A 23,907-nucleotide genomic window follows, 5' to 3' on the forward strand; every position below is an offset into this window, starting at 1 on the left:
CTCAATAAAAAGCATTAGGTTCATTTTTAGATATTATAGAAAAGTCAAAAATTTTTGCCTTTCTTGTTTTAAAAGAGGTCAGAACATTACTGCTTTCACGTGCAGATGTATAGACAAATCTATGGGAATGGACTCCCTTCACTCCACACATACTAAAACAGAGATTGGAGTGCTTGGCACCAGAAAAGAGGAGGAAATTTTCCTCATTGTTGGCCAGAAATGAGTCATACTGAACCTTCTATTTTTAGCTGCAAAGGTGTCTCCAACCAGACTTACACCAAAAGTTGAATATTCATACTACACAATGATATACTTAGCTCTGAAACACCTAATGAGCTATGTCTGGAGACACACAGGCTTCACTGCCAAGTATTGGCAACTAAAGCATTCAATGTGGTGTTGGAACTAGTTATAGAACCAGGTTGTCATGGATACAAAATTGATTCACAGAGTGTAACTTTCCGAGCTCATCACAGCCTGAAGTGGAAGAGGCACCAACTTCTCATCTCTTAGGACTACTCATCAAATCCTATCTGATCTTGAGAGAAAAATGAAATTCAGTGACCTGAATTCACATACAGAATGACAATCTACAACATACAGTCTGGTACAAACAGGTAGCCTACAGCAAAGTGGCCAAGGAGTGAAAGAGCATCTCTTGTCCTCCTTGTGTGTCAGGTGAGAGAAAAAAATGGTTTCTCTAGGTCACTGTTAAAAGGTACTAAGATAGAAAAGTCTGAAAAATTTGACCCCATTGTATCATTGACCCATGAATAAGAGAGGGAATCTGGTTTCAAGTTTTAGCTCTCCCCCCACTTTTGCATTCCTTTATTCCCCTTCACACTTTTGTATTCCCCTGACCCTTTAGAAAAAGGAGGGGGAAGTACAGTTTAGTTAAGTTCATCTTCAAGAACACCCAGCAATTAATGAGCAATCAGCTTCTCAACTTTTTCCTGAAGTGGACATCGAACATGCTCAAAAAAGGTACAGTTGGATGGTTGGTGCAATTTAGTCTGCAGACACTCTTGGCTTTGTAAATAGTTGTGCTGACCCTGCTGATAGGGTTTAGACTAGGAATTCTTAGATGGAACTCCCTGGAAGAAAGAAGCAGAGAGAAACATTTGGTAAATCATCAGGGACTTTTACGTTTTTGTAGCAAGTGGTCTCTAAGAATCAGAGTGAGGTCTCATCTAGATCTTCAACACAACTGCCTCTTTGGCCTCAGCTTTTCACCATGGTAGTCTGTTATCTTATCTGGCTGGCTGCTGTTGCTGGACTGTTTCACCAGAAAGGACCGAAAGGTACGGAGTGCTCAAATAAGGCTACAGTTAATCCAAGTGGCAACACAAGGAAGAGGAGGGAGCCCAAATATAAGACAGCATCTTCCATAGGCCACACAAATCCCATCATAATGATTAGCCTCCCTGTATGGAAAAAACAAAGGTCACTCCTGATCCTACACGGCACTGAAATGCAGTTGTCACTGCCTCCAAGGGGGGTAGTTTCTTTTTTCTCTTGTTAATTTTAAGGCTCGTCTTCCTCTACATTTTTATTTCTTGCCTAAGAAGCTCACAAGTCTACAGTCTAAGTAACAAAGCCGCGAGGATACTGGCTATCTCATTGCAGTGACAGATTACTGGTTGTTTTTCCTGGAATATAACTTAAAATGATCAAACATTAAATAGTCGTTGAGTGCTGTTTTTGTCTCAGTGCATAAATTTAACTGATGGTACATATGGCTCCTGGCTAGGGTTGTAACTAAGCAATACATCAAGAGAACACAAATAACGTTAGCTTTCCTTCCATAACATGGCTTATTGTGTTTGGGTACTGCAGTACATATCACACACTAAATGAAGACCCATGAAGTATCTTGGGTTGGCACTACATGAAGAGTTGAAGATAAAACCACTGCTTGATATTTTTTAAATTAATATTAGTTAAAATAGCTGAGTATGGAATAAATAGTCTTCCTTCAAAATGCACCCAAATATCTTGGTTGTGTACTAAGCACGTGATAAGTACCAAGTGACAATCCGGGAGAACAAAATCCTCTATTTGATCCAAAGAATAGGTACAGAATAGTCAGTAACAATGCAAGCTCACTCCATATATAATGTCTCCACCAAAGTATCTCACTCCTGGCCTAGAGGGACCACCTAGCTTCTCTGCTAAGAATGTCCAAAGGGGGTTAATCTCAATTTTAATCTCAGTTATGACAGAGATTCCTGTCAATTTAGAATTAAGCCCCCCAAAATTACTTTCACATTAACATCAATCCCCCCCCCCCCCCCCCAAACTTTCAGGTCACTGTCACCATCTGTGTAGAATTGAGCCTGTGAGATAAGGTTTAAAAGCGAAACAGCTCAAAGATCCAAAGAAGCTACTATCCCCTTTAATGTGCATACTGGAGAAGGATGTTAGTGCCAATTTTAAGATTCCTTTTGGATACATTTTCTTCCTCACTACAGTGTTATTCAATTTAAACTGAAAGGTGAGAAAGGAGGTAATAGTTCAGAGTTACCATTACCTGGACTATACATTCTCCATTTCCTGGTCATGGTCTTGTTCCTCCTCTTCCTCCTCCCCTTCTTCATCACCTGCTTCCTTCTCTGAAGGAGCTTCCCCATCCCTTGCTATTTCCTCCACATGGGCGAGCATGTCAGCCATCAGTGCTTCCTCCAGCCTCTTCCGCACCTGCTGTACAAGCTCCTCCTGCTTCCTGCCAGGAAAGAACGAATACTTTTATTACTTTTCACAGCTGCGAAGTTCAAGGGAAGGAGTGCAAACCCCTCAGCTGTGAGGCTGGACAAGGTGATGTGGGATGCTACAAAAAAAAAAAAAAAAGTATTTTAAAATATCACATCATGTTTACATATATTATAGGTGAAGCTGGTAGCAACACCAAGTCTGTCTAACACTTCCCATAATATGACCCTGTTTTCAGTTGGCAAACATTTGGGCTGAAATTTGGCATAACAAGTGTTTGCCTGAGCATAATCCATATGCACAAGAGGTTCAAATTAAGGTTTCAAAGGTAACTTTAATTCTGGCATTTGCTAATTTTTGTGTGCTTGATTTTGCAACCCGAACAATGTACTTGTAACAGGTTTCTGTGTTTATTTTTTTTATTTATGTGTACACACACACACACACACACACACACACACACGAGAAAGACAAATATTCTCTTGTAAATCTGCAGCAGAAATGCACACTAAATGCATAATCACTTGGCAGCTGAACTTCTCAAGTTAGAGGTTGGAATACAATTAGGACACTAAACAGGTTGAAGGCAGAAATCGGACCAGCCTTAAGATGTTTGCTGGAAAACATCACCCAATTTAGTTCATTGCAGATAAACAGTGGGTCAGTAAACTTTTTATTTGTGTGGTGCACCAGCAGTTAACTATTCCCAACCTCGTGCCAATGGAAGATGCAGGTGCATAAAATGTGAACTGGATGTGCCACGTTAATTACTTCCCTGCATGTATGAGATGAAGAGAAGCACAGAAGTTTACCAGACAGAAAAGGATGTTAAGGCCTTCTGAGGATATATGAGAGATAGGGGAAGAAGCAGTAATAACGGACAGTGACTTTTGAAAGAAGAGGACTGGACTGATTATATTCCAAGTGTATTATCACAATTTATATTCTGTAACTGCCTTACTTTGCAAAAATACAACAGCTGAGGTATTTGGTATCTTCATTTTACAACACAGCAAACAACGAAGTAGACACCCAAAGGGTTTCAACTCTTTGGCTCATCAGACCTAAGGCAACATACACTTGACACACATACCCTTCCCTGTACACAAAAGCCTTAATCCAGAGCCATTCCTCAGAAAGGATATGGATTTATTATGCACAAATATCAGAGAAGAGGCAGCAGGACAATGCCAGAGCTCAGCATAATGAATCTGAGGTATCCTTGCAAATGGAAATCAGACCCAGAATCCAATGTTTCCTTGACTTTTCAGCACACAACAGGCTTGTACAAGTTAGACTTTCCTCTACTGGGCAAGAGGAGAGCAGCCAGCCAGCCTAGGGACAGTTTATTTTAAAAGTGTCTTAGATAAAGACAATTTAATCCTCCAACTTTTTGAATAAAAAGGTGCTTGTCTCACTGTTTTTGTAGCCATACATATAATGGACATTAGTACAAACCAAAGTGTATGGAGTGAACAGCTGAGGATGGCCAGAAGAGGAATTTAACAGCAGGGCATAGAGGGGAAAAAAGCAATTTCTTCTGCTTTTCAGTGCAACTTACAAGGAAACAAGAGGCCAGTCAGACATACTGGTCAGTCACTGCAGCCAGCATTTAAGTACAGGTCAGAAGCTTCAGATGTAGAGAAGAATTACATTTCACTCACTTAAATCACATCTGTCACTGTCCAGGTTGCCAAACAAAGGATGACTATTTATCTTACAAAGATCTTGTAGGATCTCTCACTCCTGGTTTTTAGTCCCTTAGGCCTGAACCTGGCAGAACTTCCCTATTAAAGATTTTTGACTCTAAGTCATCAGAATAGTACAAACCATTCATAGAATCATAGAATATCAGGGTTGGAAGGGACCTCAGGAGGTCATCTAGTCCAACCCCCTGCTCAAAGCAGGACCAATCCCCAACTAAATCATCCCAGCCAGGGCTTTGTCAAGCCTGACCTTAAAAACCTCAAAGGAAGGAGATTCCACCACCTCCCTAGGTAACCCATTCCAGTGCTTCACCATCCTCCTAGTGAAAAAGTTTTTCCTAATATCCAATCTAAACCTCCCCCTCTGCAACTTGAGACCTTTACTCCTTGTTCTGTCATCTGCTACCACTGAGAACAGTCTAGATCCATCCTCTTTGGAACCCCCTTTCAGGTTATTGAAAGCAGCTAACAAATCCCCCCTCATTCTTCTCTTCTGCAGACTAAATAATCCCAGTTCCCTCAGCCTCTCCTCATAAGTCATGTGCTCCAGCCCCGTAATCATTTTTGTTGCCTTCCACTGGACTCTTTCCAATTTTTCCATAGCGTTCTTGTAGTGTAGAGCCCAAAACTGGACACATGACTCCAGATGAGGCCTCAACAATGCTGAATAGAAGGGAACGATCACGTCCCTCGATCTGCTGGCAATGCTCCTACTTATACAGCCCAAAATGCCGCTAGCCTTCTTGGCAACAAGGGCACACTGTTGACTCATATCCAGCTTCTCGTCCACTGTAACCCCTAGGTCCTTTTCCGCAGAACTGCTGCCTAGCCTCTCGGTCCCTAGTCTGTAGCAGTGCAAGGGATTCTTCCGTCCTAAGTGCAGGACTCTGCACTTTCTTTGTTGAACCTCATCAGATTTCTTTTGGCCCAATCCTCTAATTTGTCTAGGTCCCTCTGTATCCTATCTCTACCTTGCAGCGTATCTACCTCTCCTCCCAGTTTACTGTAATCTGCAAACTTGCTGAGGGTGCAATCCACGCCATCCTCCAGATCATAAATGAAGATATTGAACAAAACCGGCCCCAGGACCGACCCCTAGGACACTCCGCTTGATACCGGCTGCCAACTAGACAGGGAGCCATTGATCACTACCCTTTGAGCCCAACAATCTAGCCAGCTTTCTATCCACCTTATAGTCCATTCATCCAGCCCATACTACTATAACTTGCGGGCAAGAATACTATGGGAGACCGTATCAAAAGCTTTGCTACAGTCAAGGAATAACACATCCACTGCTTTCCCCTCATCCACAGAGCCAATTACCTTATCGTAGAAGGCAATTAGGTTAGTCAGGCATGACTTGCCCTTGGTGAATCCATGCTGACTGTTCCTGATCACTTTCCTCTCCTTTAAGTGCTTCAGAATTGATTCCTTGTGGACCTGCTCCATGATTTTTCCAGGGACTGAGGTGAGGCTGACTGGCCTGTAGTTTCCCGGAAATCAGCATCACTACTAGTCCCTACTAGTCAGCATGCTCCAGCCCTTCAGAGTATAAATGCTGCCCTCAGAATGTTGCAGTCAGCTCATTGGAATGAACAAGAAAACATCAGATCAAAAATGCACTCCAGAGAAAGGCACCTCAAAAGAAAAGTAACCTCCAAATTCTGAGGAGACAGGCAGATGAATGAGAATCCTATATCAACGAAACAGAATTACAAGGCAAGTAATTTTCTCTTTTCTGCAGATACCATTCTATGAGAGCAAGAAGCTTGAGACATGTCCCCAAAAGAAAAAAAGGACTGCAAAGTTGCAACAAGTAGAAATAGCAAAGCCAATGCCAACAATATAGAAAGGAGAGTTTAACTTATCTTGTACAGTAACTGGAGAATTTGGAGATGTTTTGTTCCTATGGGTGCTCTGCATCAGGATGTGTATGCACCTGTGCGCTCCGGATTGGAGATTCTGTCAGCAGTATTTGCAGGTCCACGGTTACACCCTACACATCCTTGTGCTCCAGCAGAAGGGTACATAGGGAAGGTCAGACCTGTTGCTGCTCTAGTTCCTTCTCAACCATGAAGTCGAGAGAGAATGACTCTGGAGCAGAGGGGAAGGATGGCAGACAGCAGAGCATCCATCGGGACAAAACTCCTCAAAAACTCCAGTTACTGTACAAGATGAGTAACCTCTCATTTGAGTTATTGTCCCTGTGGATGTTCCATGTCAGGAAGTTCCCAAGCAGTACCCCAATGAACGAGAATGATGCTAAGGAGAATAATTCAATAGGGACCACAGAAGAGCATTACTAAAGGCTACTTTGGCTCTAGAAGCATGCACAAGAGCATAGTGCTGGGAAAAAGTGTGTACCAAAGACTAGGTGGCAGCTCTGCAAATGTACAAGATGGGACCTCTCTCTATCCAAGCTAGGTACTCTCTCCCTGATATGCTAGAGTAATACATTGCTGTTCTATTGTCCAGCCAAAGAGAAGCAACTTTCCTTCCTCAGTGGTTGGAGAAATTATCCCTTGCTGATAGAATTTTCTCTTGGTGCCATACAGAGAAGGCTTTTTATCTAAGTGGAAAAGAGATCCAGCTTCAGTGTTCCACTGGAGGAAAATACCAGGAATCAATTAGCCTGCAATTGTGTTCTCCTTCCTTATCAAGTACATAACTAGGAACATCTTGTGGAATACAACCTGCTCTCTCACATGAAGAGCTTACTGACCAAGGAGGCATGACCCAGAACTTCCCTGCTGGTGGATGTAAAACATGGTAGCCTGATTGCACCAGAATCACTTTTTATTTATAACTCAAATCTCTGATGGTCCTTAGTGCTAGAAGACCACCCTCAACTCCCTCTAGAAGAGGCATAATGGCCCCCTGAGTGTTCCCCAAGATATAGGATAGGGCTGAGCCCAGCTACCTTTTTGACTATCAACATCTAGAATATATCCTTCTCTCTCTTTTGTCCACTAGAACAGGCTCGATGACTCTCTGCCAGGAGGAACTGGCTTTCCTACAGCAGCTCTTCCAGATATTGAACAGCTTGAGACAATTTTTGTAATGGGCAATGGAGTGTTTTCTGAAAGCCTGATCTCGTGGTCCCAAGCAACAATGTTCAGGATCTGTACACCTAATGTGACTAATGACCTTAGATGGTAAAATAGCTCCCACTCTGCCTCTGGCAGGAAATTCCTGGCAGTCTGCTGGCAATAGCAGACTTGCTAAACACTCTGGAACCTTGCAAAAATCCTTCCATTTTTAGAGCACGCTAAAAGGGGACTGAAGACCCTTCAACTTCTGATACTGAGGCAGAGGGCTATTCCATTAAACTTACATGAAAGATGGTTTTTGAGGTAGACCCTTTCCATTCTTTCCTATAAAGGATCTGAGGTGTGAGACAGGCCCAAGAAAATATCAAGTGGTCCTTGTCCTCTTTGCCCTCTGCAAAGTAGCCTCCATCTGCTCACCAAACAAGTCAGTCTCTTGTGTAGGTCAGGTTTTCAAACTTTCAAAGGACCTTCTACAGAAACCGATTGTCCACAACCAAGCAAGCATACAGTCATCCTATAATCTGAGGCAGCAGCCCACTCCAAAAGACCCTTCCCCAAAGTCACTCAAACATAATATCTAACCCTTCTAAACCCTTATGAAAAGACAGTTAACTTTTTCCATAACTGGTGTTCGAGATGTGTTGCTCATGTCTATTCCACAGTAGGTGTGTGTGCTTGCCACGTGCACCGGTGCCGGAAGTTTTTCCCCTAGCAGTACCCGTAGGGGGAGCACTGCTGTGCCCCCTGGAGTGGCACCTCCATGGCGCGGTATAAGGGGAGCTGTGCGCCCCCCCCACCCTCGGTTCCTTCTTGCCGGACAACTCCGACAGAGGGGAAGGAGGGTGGGATGTGGAATAGACATGAGCAACCCATCTCAAAGAACGCCAGTTTCGGAAAAAAGTAACTAACTGTCTTTTCTTCTTTGAGTGATTGCTCATGTGTATTCCACAGTAGGTGATTCCAAGCTGTATCTGTTGGAGGTGGGTAGGAGTTCACAGATTCCTGGGACGGAGTACAGCCCTACCGAATCCGGCGTTGTCCCTGGTTTGGGAGACAATCGCATAGTGTGAGGTGAATGTGCGAACAGAGGACCAGGCAGCGGCCCTACAGATGTCCTGAATTGGGACGTGGGCCACGAAGGCAGCTGACGAGGCCTGTGCCTGTGTTGAGTGTGCCTTCACAATCGGTGGAGGGGGAACTCCTGCCAGATTGTAACAGGTGCAGATGCATGAGGTGATCCAGCAAGAGGGGCGCTGGATGGAGATCGACTGCCCCTTCATGAGCTCAGCCGAAGCAATAAACAGATGTGAAGACTTCCTGAATGGCTTAGTCCATTCCAGGTAGAAAGTCAGCGCCCTACGCACATCGAGCGTGCGGGGGAGGCGTTCCTCATTGGATGTGTGAGGCTTGGGGCAGAGGACAGGCAGGAAGATGTCCTAGCCCATGTGAAAGGCAGAGACCATCTTAGGGCAGAGGAACGTGGGGTGTGGGGGGAGCTGGACCTTATCCTTGTGAAAAACTGTGTACGGGGGTCCAGAGGTCAGAGCCCTGAGCTCCAATACCCACCTGGCCAACACGATGGCAACCAGGAAGGCCACTTTCCATGACAGATGAGACCAGGAGCACATGGCCAGAGGTTCGAAAGGGGGTCCCGTGAGACGGGACAACATCAAGTTCAGATCCCACTGTGGGACAGGGGGCCTAGCATATGGGAAAAGACGGTCCAATCCCTTGAGGAACCGTCCAGTCAAAGGATGGGAGAACACCGTACGACCCTGCACCGGCAGATGGAAGGCCGATATGGCCGCCAGGTGCACCCTGACCGAGGAGTTCTAGGCCCTGGGTCCTAAGGTGGAGGAGGTAATCCAGGATAAGCTGAATCAGGGCAGCCATTGGGGAAACACCCTGCTCGACAGCCCACCTGAAGAACCTGGACCACTTTGTCAAATAGGCTCGGCGTCTGGATGGCCAACGACTTTCCAGGAGGATGTGTTGGACCCCTTCCGAACTACCCTAGCCACTGAGCAGCCACGCCGTGAGGTGGGGAATCTCTAAATTGGGGTGGAGGAGACTGCCTCAGTTCTGGGAGAGCAAGTCCGGGCAGAAAGGCAACAGCTGTGGTGGGGCCACCACTAGGCTCATGAGGGTCCCGCACCTTGTCTAACTTCACCTTCTCTAGGACCTTGCTGATGAGGGGGAACGGGGGGAAGGCACAGAGAAGCTGAACTGACCACAGCAGGAGGAAGGCATCTGAGATAGCACCCCGTCCCAACCCCGCCCCGGAGCAGAACCGGGGGCAACGCCTGTTCTGCCTCGTCGCAAACAGGTCCACCTGGGAAATTCCCCACGCTCGGAAGGTCTGGTGAGCCACCTCCGAGTGGAGAGATCACTCGTGCTGGGAGGAGAAATCCCTGCTCAAACGATTGGCCCGCATGTTGCGGGCTCCCGGCAGATGGAAGGCCCTCAGGGAGATGTCATGGGCTATACAGAAGTCCCACAGACTGAGGGCTTCTTGGCAGAGGGCTGAGGACCGGGTCCCGCCTTGCCTGTTGATGTAAAACATCGAGGCCGTGTTGTCCGTGAGGACCCTGATTATCTTGCCCTGTAAGTGCGAGAGGAAAGCCACACACGCCAGGCGTACTGCCCTAAGCTCCCCAACGTTTATGTGGAGGGACAACTCCGTGGTTGACCACAGCACTTGGGTCTGAACTGTCCCCATATGGGCCCCCCAACCCAGGTCCAACACGTCAGACACTAGCTCCAGTGACGGGGCCGAGTCCCGGAAGGGGACCCCTTGGAGCATGTTGCTTGGGGAGGACCACCACCGTAGGGAGGCGATCACCGGGTCGGGCATGGTGAGGACATTGTCCATACTGTCCTGGGCCTGGGAGAACTGTGAGGCCAACCAAAGTTGGAGGACGCCTCATCCGGAGTCTGGCGTGGCGTACTATGTACGTGCACACCGACATGTGACCCAGGAACTGTAGGCACGCCCTGGCCGTTGTCACAGGGAATTTCGAGACCAAGGCAATTAGCCCTTTCAGGGTCTCTAACCTGCCCGGCGGGAGGGAGGCCGTGGCCATCGAGGCGTCCAGGAGTGCCCCGATGAACTCTATGGGCTGGACTGGAACTAATGTTGACTTGGCCTTGTTTACCAACAGACCCAGGTTGGCACAAGTGGACAAAAAGAGAGCCATGTGGTCCTGCACCTGCGACAAGGAGCTGCCCTTGACCAGCCAGTCGACCAGGTAGGGGAAGATCTGGACCCCCCCACCCCGGCGCCTGAGGTATGCCGCCACCACTGACATACACTTCGTGAACATCTTGGGGGCAGTGAATAGGCCAAATGGGAGGACCGTGAACTGACAGTGGTTCTGCCCCACTAGGAACCAGAGGAAGCGCCTGTGTCCGTTGAACATATGAATACGGAAATACACGTCCTGCAGGTCCAGGGCCGCGTACCAATCCCCATCCCCGGGGTCCAGGAAGGGTATGATAGAGGCCAGGGAGACCATGTGGAACTTGAGCTTGACCATGAACTGGTTCAGGTCCCGCAGATCCAGGATAGGCCTGAGACCCCCTTTCGCCTTGGGGATAAGGAAATAATGAGAGTAAAACCCCTTGCCCTTGAACTCCCTGGGTACCATTTCCACAGCTCCCAGACTGAGGAGCCAGCCCACTTCCTGCTCTGACAGGTCTACATGTGATGGGTCCCCCAGACCAGCGAGGGATGGGGGGGTGGTTGGGCAGAGGCGAGACAAACTGCAGCATGTAGCCCCGAGAGATGGTGTTGCAGACCCACTGGTCCGAGGTTAGTCACGACCATTCCGAGAGGAAAGCACACAAGCGATTGCGGAAAGGAAGCTTTATTGAAGGGGGAGTCCCCTCGGGAGTTGCCCGGGTACCCCCTGGCGCCCCATCAAAAACGCCTTTTTCCCACCTGCGTGCCCTTAAAGGGCCCAGGTTGCGGGGAAGGACGTGACCGCCGTTGAGGGCGCCCCTTCCGGTCCTTAGACCTGTTATACGCGGGCTCATATCTAGGCTCAGAAGCCTGGGCAGGGGCCTGCTGCGGCTTGAACTTGGCCGGAAGTATATAAAGGCCCAGGTTCTGCAAGGTCATGTGGGAATCCTTCATGCCATGCAGCCTGGCGTCTGTTTGCTCTGCGAACAGGGCCTTGCCATCAAACAGGAGATCCTGCAAAATTGACTGGTACTCCGTGGATAGCCCGGACAGCAGGAGCTGTGATGCCCTCCGCATGGATACTGCCGAGGCCATGGATCGAGTAGCCGTGTCCGCCACATCCAATGCCTCCTGGAGGACAGCTTTGGCAGCAGCTGCACCCTCCTCCAGCCACGACTTGAATTCTTTCTTGTCTTGCTCCGGAAGGGAGACCTCGAATTTTGGCAGTGAGCCCCACAAGTTAAATTCGTATCTGCTCAGGAGAGCTTGGTCGTTAGCCACCCGCAGCTGGAAGCTTGAAGATGAATACAGCTTCCTACTGAAAGAGTCCAGTCTCCTTGAATCTTTCTTTTTGGGTGTGGGAGCTGGTTGACCCTGTCTTTCTCTGTGGTTGACAGATTCGACCACCAGGGACTTGGGCACAGAGTGGGTATAAAGGTATTCATGCCCTTTGGCGGGTACAAAATATTTGCGCTCTGCCTTCTGGGGGGCCAGGGAAGCCGGCGTTTGCCACAAGGCATTCAAAAATGTTTGCCACCCCCTCGTGGAGGGGCAAAGCCACCCTGCCCAGCACCAGGGAGGACAGGACATTAAAAAGGGAGTCCAAGGGCCCCTCCATCTCCTCTGCTTGGCGGTTAAGGCTCGATGTTACCCTTTTCAGGAGCTCCTGGTGTGCTCTGAAGTCCTCCTGCAGGTCAGAGGGGCCGCAACTGTGTCACCTGGAGCAGGGGAGGAGGCCGGCACGGAGCTCTGCGTGTCTGCCAGCACCGGTGAGTCCAACCCTTGGTCGGACTCCGGGCGAGGCGCTGGGGACGTATGTCCCAGCGATTTAGCTCCCGGGGGCCTAGAGAGCGAGGCCAATGGTGCCTCTGAAGCTCCAGTTATCGAGCGAGCCCCCACCTGGGGCTGCATCGGAGGCCACAGTGCCCACTGTCCTTGCCACGGGGCCCCGTGCCACTGCCCTTGCTGCAGCACCGGTGGCACCAGAGGGGTTGGCTTAACTAGGCTGACCCAAGGAGGGGGGTGGCTGCAAGCAGAGGTTGGGCTGACAAGTGTCCTGGCGCTATTGCGGGAGGAACAGCGGTGCCTGGAGTGACAGCATCCACGGGACTGCAACCCCGAAGCAGTGGATCAGTATTGCTCATAGCTGCTGCTCCACTATCTGCTCCAATGCGTGGACCTTCGATGGCGCGGTGCCAGCGATCTACACCTCGAGCTGCGGGGGGCGAGAGCAGGAGTCTGACTGGGAGCGGCGACGGTGCCCGTGCCATGACCGACTGCGGTAGCCCCGACGACTTGGTGACCGTCCGCAACGCCTATCTCTGTGACATCGGTAATCTCTCCACAGTGTGGAGCGGTGCTGGGAGCCCCGTTCGGACGGCACCCAACCAGACAGTCTAGCGGGCGTCGACAGTGATGCATGAGGACTGTGTCCCAAATGATCGCTGGGCGGAAAGGGGGGGTCGGAAGTGGTCTCCTGACCAAGACCTGCGCTGAGCTGGGGGTGATTGCAGGGAGCCCAACACCGGCGGCGCCCCAGTACCGGCATGGTTATGACGTCTCAAGCCACTTGCAAGACCTCCGGCGTCTAAGGCATCTGGACAGACCTGACCAGACACAGCTGGGCTACTCTGCTCAACATGAGCGGGAGGCCTAGGGGCTGGGGGAACGAGAGCTGCCTAACATGGGTCTAGCCTCTGCCCCTACTTTCTCTTGATGCCACTGCGACGACGGGCCTTTCCTCGGCTTCTTGTGTCCCGCAGATGGGGAGCGGTGCCAGCTAGTGGAAGACACCAAAGGGTCACCATGCACGAAAGTCGCGGTACCCGGAGCTGAATCAGTGCTCCCCCTACGAGTACTGCTAGGGGAAAAACTTACGGCACCGGTGCAAGTGGCGAGCACGCACATCTACTGTGGAATACACATGAGCAATCACTCGAAGAAGAACTAGCTTTTTTATCTCATGGCATTTTTTTCGAGTAAGAGAATTGTCCAGAGCGGAGGTGTTCTTCCACAGCTCCACCTGAGCTTTTGCCATGCAAGCCTGGTAGTCTACAACGCAAAGGGCTGTAGCCTCCGTCCAAATGAACTTCAATGCTGTAGCTCAGGAATCTGGGGTGCAGCACTACAGGTAAAAAGAAGCTTTCTACTGGACATGGCCCTCTTCCAACACCAATCTTCTATGGAGAGGGTGGAAGACACAGCCAGAAACGTTCCTCTGGGACAGTAGTCCCTACACTTCTTACCTCATGCCCCCCCTTACCCCTGTTTGTGCCTGCCCCCAGGCATGAGGGGGTGGGGGGGCAGGGCCAGGAACCAAGCCTCCTTGCCCCCATGGGGACTGGACTAGGCCCCGGCCCCCAGCTGTGCCTCCCTCCGAACATTCCTCCATGCCCCACATTTTGGGGACCTCTGCTCTGAGAGGGTGTAATTATTTTTTTTTCTGCCTTTGAGACTGAGCAAATGTGCAAGGAGTTCCCCACACCTTTTCTTCAGCTAGTTCGAAACAGAGCCATTCTCTATTGGATGAGAATTCCCAGGACAGATAATTCTCACCGCCAGGGGGACTGCATCACCTTCTACTCTACTACTAAAAAGAAAAGGAGTATTTGTTGCACCTTAGAGACTAACCAATTTATCTGAGCATAAGCTTTCGTGAGCTACAGCTCGCTTCATCGGATGCATAAAGTGGAAAAGTGGTTTTTTCCACTTTATGCATCCGATGAAGCGAGCTGTAGCTCACGAAAGCTTATGCTCAGATAAACTGGTTAGTCTCTAAGGTGCCACAAGTACTCCTTTTCTTTTTGCGAATACAGACTAACACGGCTGCTACTCTGAAACCTACTCTATCACTGTTGCACAGAAAGGTCAGAAATCTTAAGGGCTAGGAAAGTCCTGCTAGTTATCATCAGTCTCATAATAAGGAGCTACGGCCTATGAGTGAGAACCCTAAGAGATGGTATTTTCAGACAAATGGGATTTCACCTAGCTCTATGTTAATTTGAACTGTTTCCTTCTCTAATACAGGCTTTCAGTTTCTGAAACTGAAAGATCTGCCTTTGAAGGAGTTCTGGAGGGAGTCACACTTTTCTGATCCAATGAGAAAAGATCCAAATTCATCCTACCAGGGCTTGTGTTACGCACACTAACATGCTAATGGGGCTCTTTATCCCCCTCTAGTAGCTAAATAACAACAAACAGTTTGTGTGTCTACTACTATTTTTGAGCTAATGGACCTAGTCCTTTAGCTTAAGCAGTCAAAGCTTTTAGAATCAGAGGTCCCTTCAATAACTGAAGGTGACTCCTTCGGAGACACTGTTACATTTATACAAAAAGTCAAGAAAAGAAAACAAGCAAGCAAGCAACTGCAGGTTTTTTAAATTTTGAGAAAAATCTTCCTCCAATGAAAATATTGTTCTGCAGAAATACAAAAAGGATAATTTGCGCACATGCACACCCCTCCCCACCAGAGGCAGCTGCTGCCTTGAAGATCTGCTATAAATCTACAGTATTGCAGTAAATATTGCTAGTGCCATGCAAACAGGGAAGCATTTTGAGTAATAATGAAGCTGGAGTTCAAAGTCATTGTTTTGGTCAAGACTTAATATAGCATATACCACTTTCACACAACATGATTATCAGGGAGCATGAAATTTAGTGAACTGATGGCTCTGCTCAAAGCTTCCTTGGGCCTGTTCTTTGGCGATTAAAAGTAATAGGTGCCTTCAGAAGAGCAAAATCTGCAGTGTTGTCCTCTACCAGGGTGACAAAGTATTTCTTTCCTCAAAAGATGCAAGAGGTAAAACTAACCTAGTCCAACACAATAGTCAGAGCTAATGTTCTTTTCTTTCATCTCCTGTGAAATCAAGTTAATAATTTGACACACTAGTTTAGAGCAATCAAAGAAACCCATTGAACCATACTCATCTATCAGGTATAAGCTTAGCTTTGATAAAAAGGGCATTAACTGTTTTACGCCCAAAAACCATTCCAAAAGCAAAGAACCAGTGAAATTTCTTGTTAATACCTAATATCTTCATCCGTCACCATAAATGCTTTGCAGAGAGGCTGTGAGGTGTTTAGCCAAACTCCAGGGTTCTTCTCCACAGCTGCAGAGAGCTGTCCAGTGATGGGCATAGTGCTAGTGTGCAAGGCACTAGCTATAGCAGACAGAAGGGTTTCATCTGTGCAACCAGGTCCAACCCCTAAAGAGAGAAAAATTCTGTACTTTCCACCAACTTAACAGCAATAACTAAAAATAATACAAGCTGCTGCATTCTTTATTTTATAAGTTGCAGAGCTGTGTACTGATACTTTAAAAGTCAGCACATTTGTTCTACGCATCCCACATTAAACAGATCCTGCTGACCCAATGGCATAGCAATTCCTTTATATTTTAAAATGGTACACTCATTTTCTTCTTTTTCCCAGGTGTCCTACACATCCCAGTCTAAGCCTGGAGGACTATCACTCCATTACAGCTATCCTCCCACAAGGATGGCTGGCTGAAACTTCCTTTGGGACCTATCAAAAGAGCTCCTTAATTAACTTGAGTACAAGAGATGCTGTTGAGTGACATGTCACTTTCTCCTAATGTCCCTCAATGCCCCTCAGGGCTAAGTAAACTGAATTTAAGCCTGACCCCAGTCATAACCAGTTGTTTCTGAAGTTGGGAGTTGTCCACAAAGTGCAAAACACCTGACAGCAAGTGGGTTAAGCCCACAGTACCTTCAAAACATAGCTAATACAACAGTGTTAGGCCTATAGTTAAAAGCATGATCTAATTACCTTGTAAACCCTTTGGAAGGTCCATTGTTTTCACCAGCTCTTCTGCAATGTCAAAGGCATTCAGTCCACTTAGTTTCTTCTCCCAGAAGAGCTAACAAAGAAAACATTTATTCATTCATGTAAAACACAGAAACACACTTGACAACACAGCAAAACACCTGCCTGCCATGGCACGCTATGGAGCAGAGAACTGGAGCAGATATGTCTGGCAATATTATAAAAGGGGCTCAGATGTATCTGCAAGGAGGGAACAGTTTGCATTACCATCAGTTAATCAACAAAACAGCTCCACGGTTGGAAGAACCTCCTCAATATTTCTGTATTGATTTACTGGCTTTAAAAAAAGTTGCCCCCTTGCCTCAATTCGGGTATTTCCAATCTTCTTTTCTTCTGCACCACTAGGATAGTAACTAATACTGGCATCACCTCATTTAATTGCAAATGGTATGGGGCAGTATTTTTTGGTAAGTATTCCTTTGGCTTACTCATCAATCTGCTCTTTAGCAGATTCCAGAGAATTGTTCCCCAGCTTTGCTTCAGAGGTTACTCTTAAAGAAAGAGCGTAGAGCAATTCAAGTCAAAGCCAGGGTAAAGATTAAATAAAATGACTATAATAGTTTAATCAACAGATACATCAGCAAAAGTTAACTGCTTTTGGAACGAAGCTTTTCAATTACAGAAGCCATCGCCCAATCTATCTGGTAAGAAGAGGCAATATTACAGCTGGGTCCATGTTCAAATCACAGTCCAGAGACATCTATCAGTGGATATCTACAGGACTATAGCAATTTGCCTGACAACCCTTGCTTTTTGCTGCAGAACAGCTATTTCATCTAGGCTTTAGGGAACTACAACATGGCATGTAGCCAGCCAAGGACCATACAAATCCACAAGTCTTCCGCCCACCTCATACCACAAGATGACCCAAAGTGTGACACAGTCTAAATTACTTCTCCTTGGCCTTTCACAATAATGCTCTCAGCTTCTAAGTAGCAGAGCAAATCACAGGAGGCAATTTCTAGTCCACAATTTTCAAGTCAAAGGGTTATAAAGCCAGATACTTAAGAGGCCTGGGCATTACTTCCAAAATTAGAATGAAGACTTAAGGTAGCCTGAACAAAGCTAGAATGGAGAAAATGCTGTGGGTCAAACATTAGGAAACTTTGATTTAGCAGTAGGAAGGATTGCTGGATATGTAGTAGAGCAGAGGGCTAGAGATGAATAAGGTAGAGAGTGGGCATCACAGAATGGGGAAGAGATGGCCAGCCCTCTGTGGAGACAGAGGTGGTTAGGGACTATTTAGAAAAGCTGGACGTGCACAAGTCCATGGGGCCGGACGAGTTACATCCGAGAGTGCTGAAGGAATTGGCGGCTGTGATTGCAGAGCCCTTGGCCATTATCTTTGAAAACTCGTGGCGAACGGGGGAAGTCCCGGATGACTGGAAAAAGGCTAATGTAGTGCCAATCTTTAAAAAAGGGAAGAAGGAGGATCCTGGGAACTACAGGCCAGTCAGCCTCACCTCAGTCCCTGGAAAAATCATGGAGCAGGTCCTCAAAGAATCAATCCTGAAGCACTTACATGAGAGGAAAGTGATCAGGAACAGTCAGCATGGATTCACCAAGGGAAGGTCATGCCTGACTAATCTAATCGCCTTTTATGATGAGATTACTGGTTCTGTGGATGAAGGGAAAGCAGTGGATGTATTGTTTCTTGACTTTAGCAAAGCTTTTGACACTGTCTCCCACAGTATTCTTGTCAGCAAGTTAAGGAAGTATGGGCTAGATGAATGTACTATAAGGTGGGTAGAAAGCTGGCTAGATTGTCGGGCTCAACGGGTAGTGATAAATGGCTCCATGTCTAGTTGGCAGCCGGTGTCAAGTGGAGTGCCCCAGGGGTCGGTTTTGTTCAATATCTTCATAAATGATCTGGAGGATGGTGTGGATTGCACTCTCAGCAAATTTGCAGATGATACTAAACTGGGAGGAGTGATAGATACGCTGGAGGGGAGGGATAGGATACAGAAGGACCTAGACAAATTGGAGGATTGGGCCAAAAGAAATCTGATGAGGTTCAATAAGGATAAGTGCAGGGTCCTGCACTTAGGATGGAAGAATCCAATGCACCGCTACAGACTAGGGACCGAATGGCTAGGCAGCAGTTCTGCGGAAAAGGACCTAGGGGTGACAGTGGACGAGAAGCTGGATATGAGTCAACAGTGTGCCCTTGTTGCCAAGAAGGCCAATGGCATTTTGGGATGTATAAGTAGGGGCATAGCGAGCAGATCGAGGGACGTGATCGTTCCCCTCTATTCGACACTGGTGAGGCCTCATCTGGAGTACTGTGTCCAGTTTTGGGCCCCACACTACAAGAAGGATGTGGATAAATTGGAGAGAGTCCAGCGAAGGGCAACAAAAATGATTAGGGGTCTAGAGCACATGATTTATGAAGAGAGGCTGAGGGAGCTGGGATTGTTTAGTCTGCAGAAGAGAAGAATGAGGGGGGATTTGATAGCTGCTTTCAACTACCTGAAAGGGGGTTCCAAAGAGGATGGCTCTAGACTGTTCTCAATGGTAGCAGATGACAGAACGAGGAGTAATGGTCTCAAGTTGCAATGGGGGAGGTTTAGATTGGATATTACGAAAAACTTTTTCACTAAGAGGGTGGTGAAACACTGGAATGCGTTACCTAGGGAGGTGGTAGAATCTCCTTCCTTAGAGGTTTTTAAGGTCAGGCTTGACAAAGCCCTGGCTGGGATGATTTAACTGGGAATTGGTCCTGCTTCGAGCAGGGGGTTGGACTAGATGACCTTCTGGGGTCCCTTCCAACCCTGATATTCTATGATTCTATGATTCTATGAACAGAAAGATCCACAGTGATAATGCGCTTGCACCAGCACTCATGTTTAGTTGGGTACGAGATAGTAAATCGGACAAATGCAGGTAGTCTCAAAACCACCTTTGTGCGTCTTCTGGACAATGCTCTTATAAAAATGCAAAGAGAAATGAAGTAGATAAGAAACAGACCAGTGTAAGTACTGTTAGAGTCAACAGCGTGGATATGGAAAGCACACCCATCATCTTATTTAAAAACACCCACTGAGGGCAGAATTCCTTTTAAATGCATCATAATTCTTACTTCAAGATGATACTTATGAGGTTGAATAGAAAAGATTTTGAAATTCCTCAACTGTGCAGAAGGAAATTTGAAAAATAAATAATTTTGATTGATTACCCTTTTGAATGCCATATGGTGTAATATACCCACTTTTGGAGTTGTATGTAACGTGTACTGACAATTGGCAGTGTCTGAACTTGCTAATGACACTGAACACCTAGTTTCTAGAGAACTAAACAGATGGACTTTCTACAGCAAAGGACTCAATGAAGCTCTGCTGAGGGGACAGGCTGCCAATTCCAGGGAACAGGAACAAAATGAGACTGCCTGACAGAGACTGTTTCTAGCAAATAAGATTTATTTTACCAGTACCCACCTCTATAACTACATAATGCCCTCCTCTACACACACTTTTTTGTAGTCTCGGCTAGATGAGATTAAGTTCCTTTGTATGTCTCCTCTAGTTTGCAAATACATTGTATCGTAAGTGAAACGACGACTTGGATTTGGCTGTTAATACTGGCATTCAGGTGATGACCAAGTATTCTAGGTGATGACTGAATTTCTAAACTTAGGGGAGTTAAATGGTCCTGAGACACCAAAGTCACTAAGGGAGGCGCGCGGGGGCGGGAGGGGGAGGCGCAAGAGGGGGAAGAAGGCAAAGGTGGCTGTAATTTCTGCCATGTGTAACAGACATCAGATAGTGGTTTTGTACTAGAAGAGTGTGAGCCTTCAGAATTTTGGTCCTATCTATACTATAAAATACATGACACAGGATCTAATTACAATACAGTTGTCCCTAAAACTGGTTATGAACATTGTTCCAATATGTAGGGCAGACCACCAGACCACTTTAACCATGATGAAGCTAGAGATCTGACAAAGGCTCCAGCCCAGTTATAAAACACAGTTAAAATCATGTCTACACTATATAATGGAATGCTTTTAACAGGGCTAGGAAGTAACCAACTTGTAACAGATTCCATGACACCGAAGTCCCTGCCAGCATTTCAAATACAAAAAAAGTGCCAGTATACATTTACCCACTGTTATATAGGAGGGTTATATTTATGCTCCTCAATGATTAACACGCATGAAGCTTTCTTAGCTCTGGGAAAGTAGCTGCCACACTGCAAACCTCACCTGGCGGGGCTGGTCCACAGCTTTCTGGGGATCACTCTTCACTTTGTTGCTGGGATGATTTGTGATCTTAGTGACAGGCTGCTTGAAGATTGAGGCTGTCTGTCTGACAGGGAGTGCAGTATTTAAGTCAGGTTTACCCTAAAGATTCAAAACAAAAAGAAAAACACATTTTTTGCCACAGCAAAGTCAAACTCAACACTCTTATTAATGAAAATATTTGTGAATCAGTTTTAATTAGACCAGATCTACCTACAAGTACGTCTCATACCCAGATATCATGACTTCTGTCTCATACAACTCCCACATACAAGCATTAATTCAAAGGCTAAATCCATGTGTGATGTTCTCAAAACAGTACCTCAAAACCAACAGTAATACACCAAAAACTCAAAGAGATGGAGAGAAGAAACCTTCCACTGTAACTTATTCTTACTTTGGCTTGGTTAGAACAGTCATAGCGCATCCTCTGCCTGTTCTTATTCATCTTACTCATCAGCATTTTGCCTGTGCGAAAGTCGAAAGTGCTCAAGTCCATGGAGCTCCCCAGGTAACGGGCCAGCTGAGGCTTGCTTCGGAACTTCTTCCCACTTGGGCTGAGAAAAATACAGAGGGAACAGAGAGAGAAATTAAACTTCCTGGGCTCTGGCTGATACCAATGTTAGTTTCACTACCAAAAAAAGGCGCTTGGTTATTATTCCCTTTGTGGCAGGAAAAGAGGATACTGGGCATCCAAGAATAATCCCCTCCTCACTCATTCACTCTATATGGATATCATAGAATATGTGGGTTGAAGGAACCTCAGGAGGTCATCTAGTCCAACCCCCTGCTCAAAGCAGGACCAATCCCCAACTAAATCATCCCAGCGAGGGCTTTGTCAAGCCTGACCTTAAAAATATTTAAGGAAGGAGATTCCACCACCTCCCTAGGTAACGCATTCCAGTGTTTCACCACCCTCCTGGTGAAAAAGTTTTTCCTAATATCCAACCTAAACCTCCCCCACTGCAACTTGAGACCATTACTCCTTGTTCTGTCATCAGCTACCACTGAGAACAGTCTAGATCCATCCTCTTTGGAACCCCCTTTCAGGTTAGTGAAAGCAGCTATCAAATCCCCCCTCATTCTTCTCTTCCGCAGACTAAACAATCCCAGTTCCCTCAGCCTCTCCTCATAAGTCATGTGTTCCAGTCCCTAATCATTTTTGTTGCCCTCTGTTGGACTCTTTCCAATTTTTCCACATCCTTCTTGTAGTGTGGGGCCCAAAACTGGACACAATACTCCAGATGAGGCCTCACCAGTGTCAAATAGAGGGGAACGATCACGTCCCTTGATCTGCTGGCAATGCCCCTACTTATACAGCCCAAAATGCCATTGGCCTTCTTGGCAACAAGGGCACATTGTCGACTCATACCCAGCTTCTCGTCCACTGTAACCCCTAGGTCCTTTTCCGCAGAACTGCTGCCGAGCCATTCGGTCCCTAGTCTGTAGCAGTGCATGGGATTCTTCCGTCCTAAGTGACGGACTCTGCACTTGTCCTTATTGAACCTCATCAGATTTCTTTTGGCCCAATCCTCTAATTTGTCTAGGGCCCTCTGTAGCCTATCCCTACCCGCCAGCGTATCTACCTCTCCTCCCAGTTTAGTGTCATCTGCAAACTTGCTGAGGGTGCAATCCACACCATCCTCCAGATCAGTTATGAAGATATTGAACAAAACCGGCCCCAGGACCGACCCTTGGGGCACTCCACTTGATACCGGCTGCCAACTAGACATGGAGCCATTGATCACTACCCGTTGAGCCCGACAATCTAGCCAACTTTCTATCCACCTTATAGTCCATTCATCCAGCCCATACTACTTTAACTTGCTGGCAAGAATACTGTGGGAGACCGTGTCAAAAGCTTTGCTAAAGTCAAGGAACAACACGTCCACCGCTTTCCCCTCATCCACAGAGCCAGTTATCTCGTCATAGAAGACAATTAGATTAGCCAGGCATGACTTGCCCTTGGTGAATCCATGCTGACTGTTCCTAATCACTTTCCTCTCCTCTAAGTGCTTCAGAATTGATTCCTTGAGGACATGCTCCATGATTTTTCCAGGGACTGAGGTGAGGCTGACCAGCCTGTAGTTCCCAGGATCCTCCTCCTTCCCTTTTTTAAAGATGGGCATTACATTAGCCTTTTTCCAGTCGTCCGGGACCTCTCCCGATCGCCATGAGTTTTCAAATATAATGGCCAATGGCTCTGCAATCACATCCGCCAACTCCTTTAGCACTCTCGGATGCAGCACATCCGGCCCCATGGACTTGTGCTCGTCCAGCTTTTCTAAATAGTCCCGAACCACTTCTTTCTCCACAGAGGGCTGGTCACCTCCTCCCCATGCTGTGCTGCCCAAGGGAGCTGACCTTGTTTGTGAAGACAGAGGCAAAAAAGCATTGAGTACATTAGCTTTTTCCACATCCTCTGTCACTAGGTTGCCTCCCTCATTCAGTAAGGGGCCCACACTTTCCTTGACTTTCTTCTTGTTGCTAACATACCTGAAGAAACCCTATGGCCTAGTAGGCTAATCTTCTCCCTCTTACAGTTACTGTGGAAGAGAGAGGGGAAGAACATGTTAACCTGTTCTACACATCAAGGGCCAAATTCAATTCAGGTTTATGGAAGGCACCCAAATTATACCAGGACCAAACCTGATCTTGAACATTCTGCTCCCAACTCATTACCCACTAGTTCATGCAAAAGTATGTCGACTTCCAAGCGTCAGTTCTCATGAGACTGTTATATTAGAACAGCAGCATGATCTTCACAGCACCTTTCTTTTTTCCCCCTCTTTGTGACACAGTTTTAAATAATAAACTTCTGATTTCAGTTTGATTCTTAACTTCACAATAAGGTATTATGCAACAGGTTAGGAGGCAAGAAAATAAGTAGTTAATCTGTAAACGGAAACAAAGTAAAAAAACCCTTTCATTTTAATTAACAACAGAACAAATCAAAACTTTGAAAGACACTGCATTAAAGATGCACTTTTACATGTCTGATTTTATGTGATGGACCACAGTCAAGCAAGTGAGCATCCATTGGCCCAATTGCTTTCTTGTTTTTTATATAAAACAAACTTATGGTTGTAATAAGTTACTAAATAATGGGCTGGATTCTCCTCAATTACAATGGTGAAAATCAGAAGTAAACCCACTGAAGTCAATAGAGCTATACCAATG

At 46.7% G+C, this 23,907-nt stretch overlaps 1 protein-coding gene across 3 annotated transcripts in view; it reads right to left on the reverse strand.

The window, feature by feature from the left end:
* Positions 1-474: 474 nt before the first annotated feature.
* The window catches only part of MBD3 (methyl-CpG binding domain protein 3), a 36,247-nt gene continuing 12,814 nt past the window's right edge, over positions 475-23,907 (reverse strand). For all 3 annotated transcript variants that reach the window (XM_074939303.1, XM_074939302.1, XM_074939304.1), the window contains exons 2-7: positions 21,125-21,284; positions 20,692-20,829; positions 16,434-16,524; positions 15,673-15,850; positions 2,531-2,722; positions 475-1,094 (exon numbers count right to left, since the gene is read on the reverse strand). In XM_074939303.1, the coding sequence (XP_074795404.1) occupies positions 2,536-2,722; positions 15,673-15,850; positions 16,434-16,524; positions 20,692-20,829; positions 21,125-21,284 (754 nt within the window). In that variant the 3' untranslated portion in view covers positions 475-1,094; positions 2,531-2,535. The remainder of the gene's footprint in view (positions 1,095-2,530; positions 2,723-15,672; positions 15,851-16,433; positions 16,525-20,691; positions 20,830-21,124; positions 21,285-23,907) is intronic.

Source organism: Natator depressus, chromosome 25 (genome assembly GCF_965152275.1).
Source record: "Natator depressus isolate rNatDep1 chromosome 25, rNatDep2.hap1, whole genome shotgun sequence".
In the NCBI taxonomy this organism is placed as follows: Eukaryota; Metazoa; Chordata; order Testudines; family Cheloniidae; genus Natator; species Natator depressus.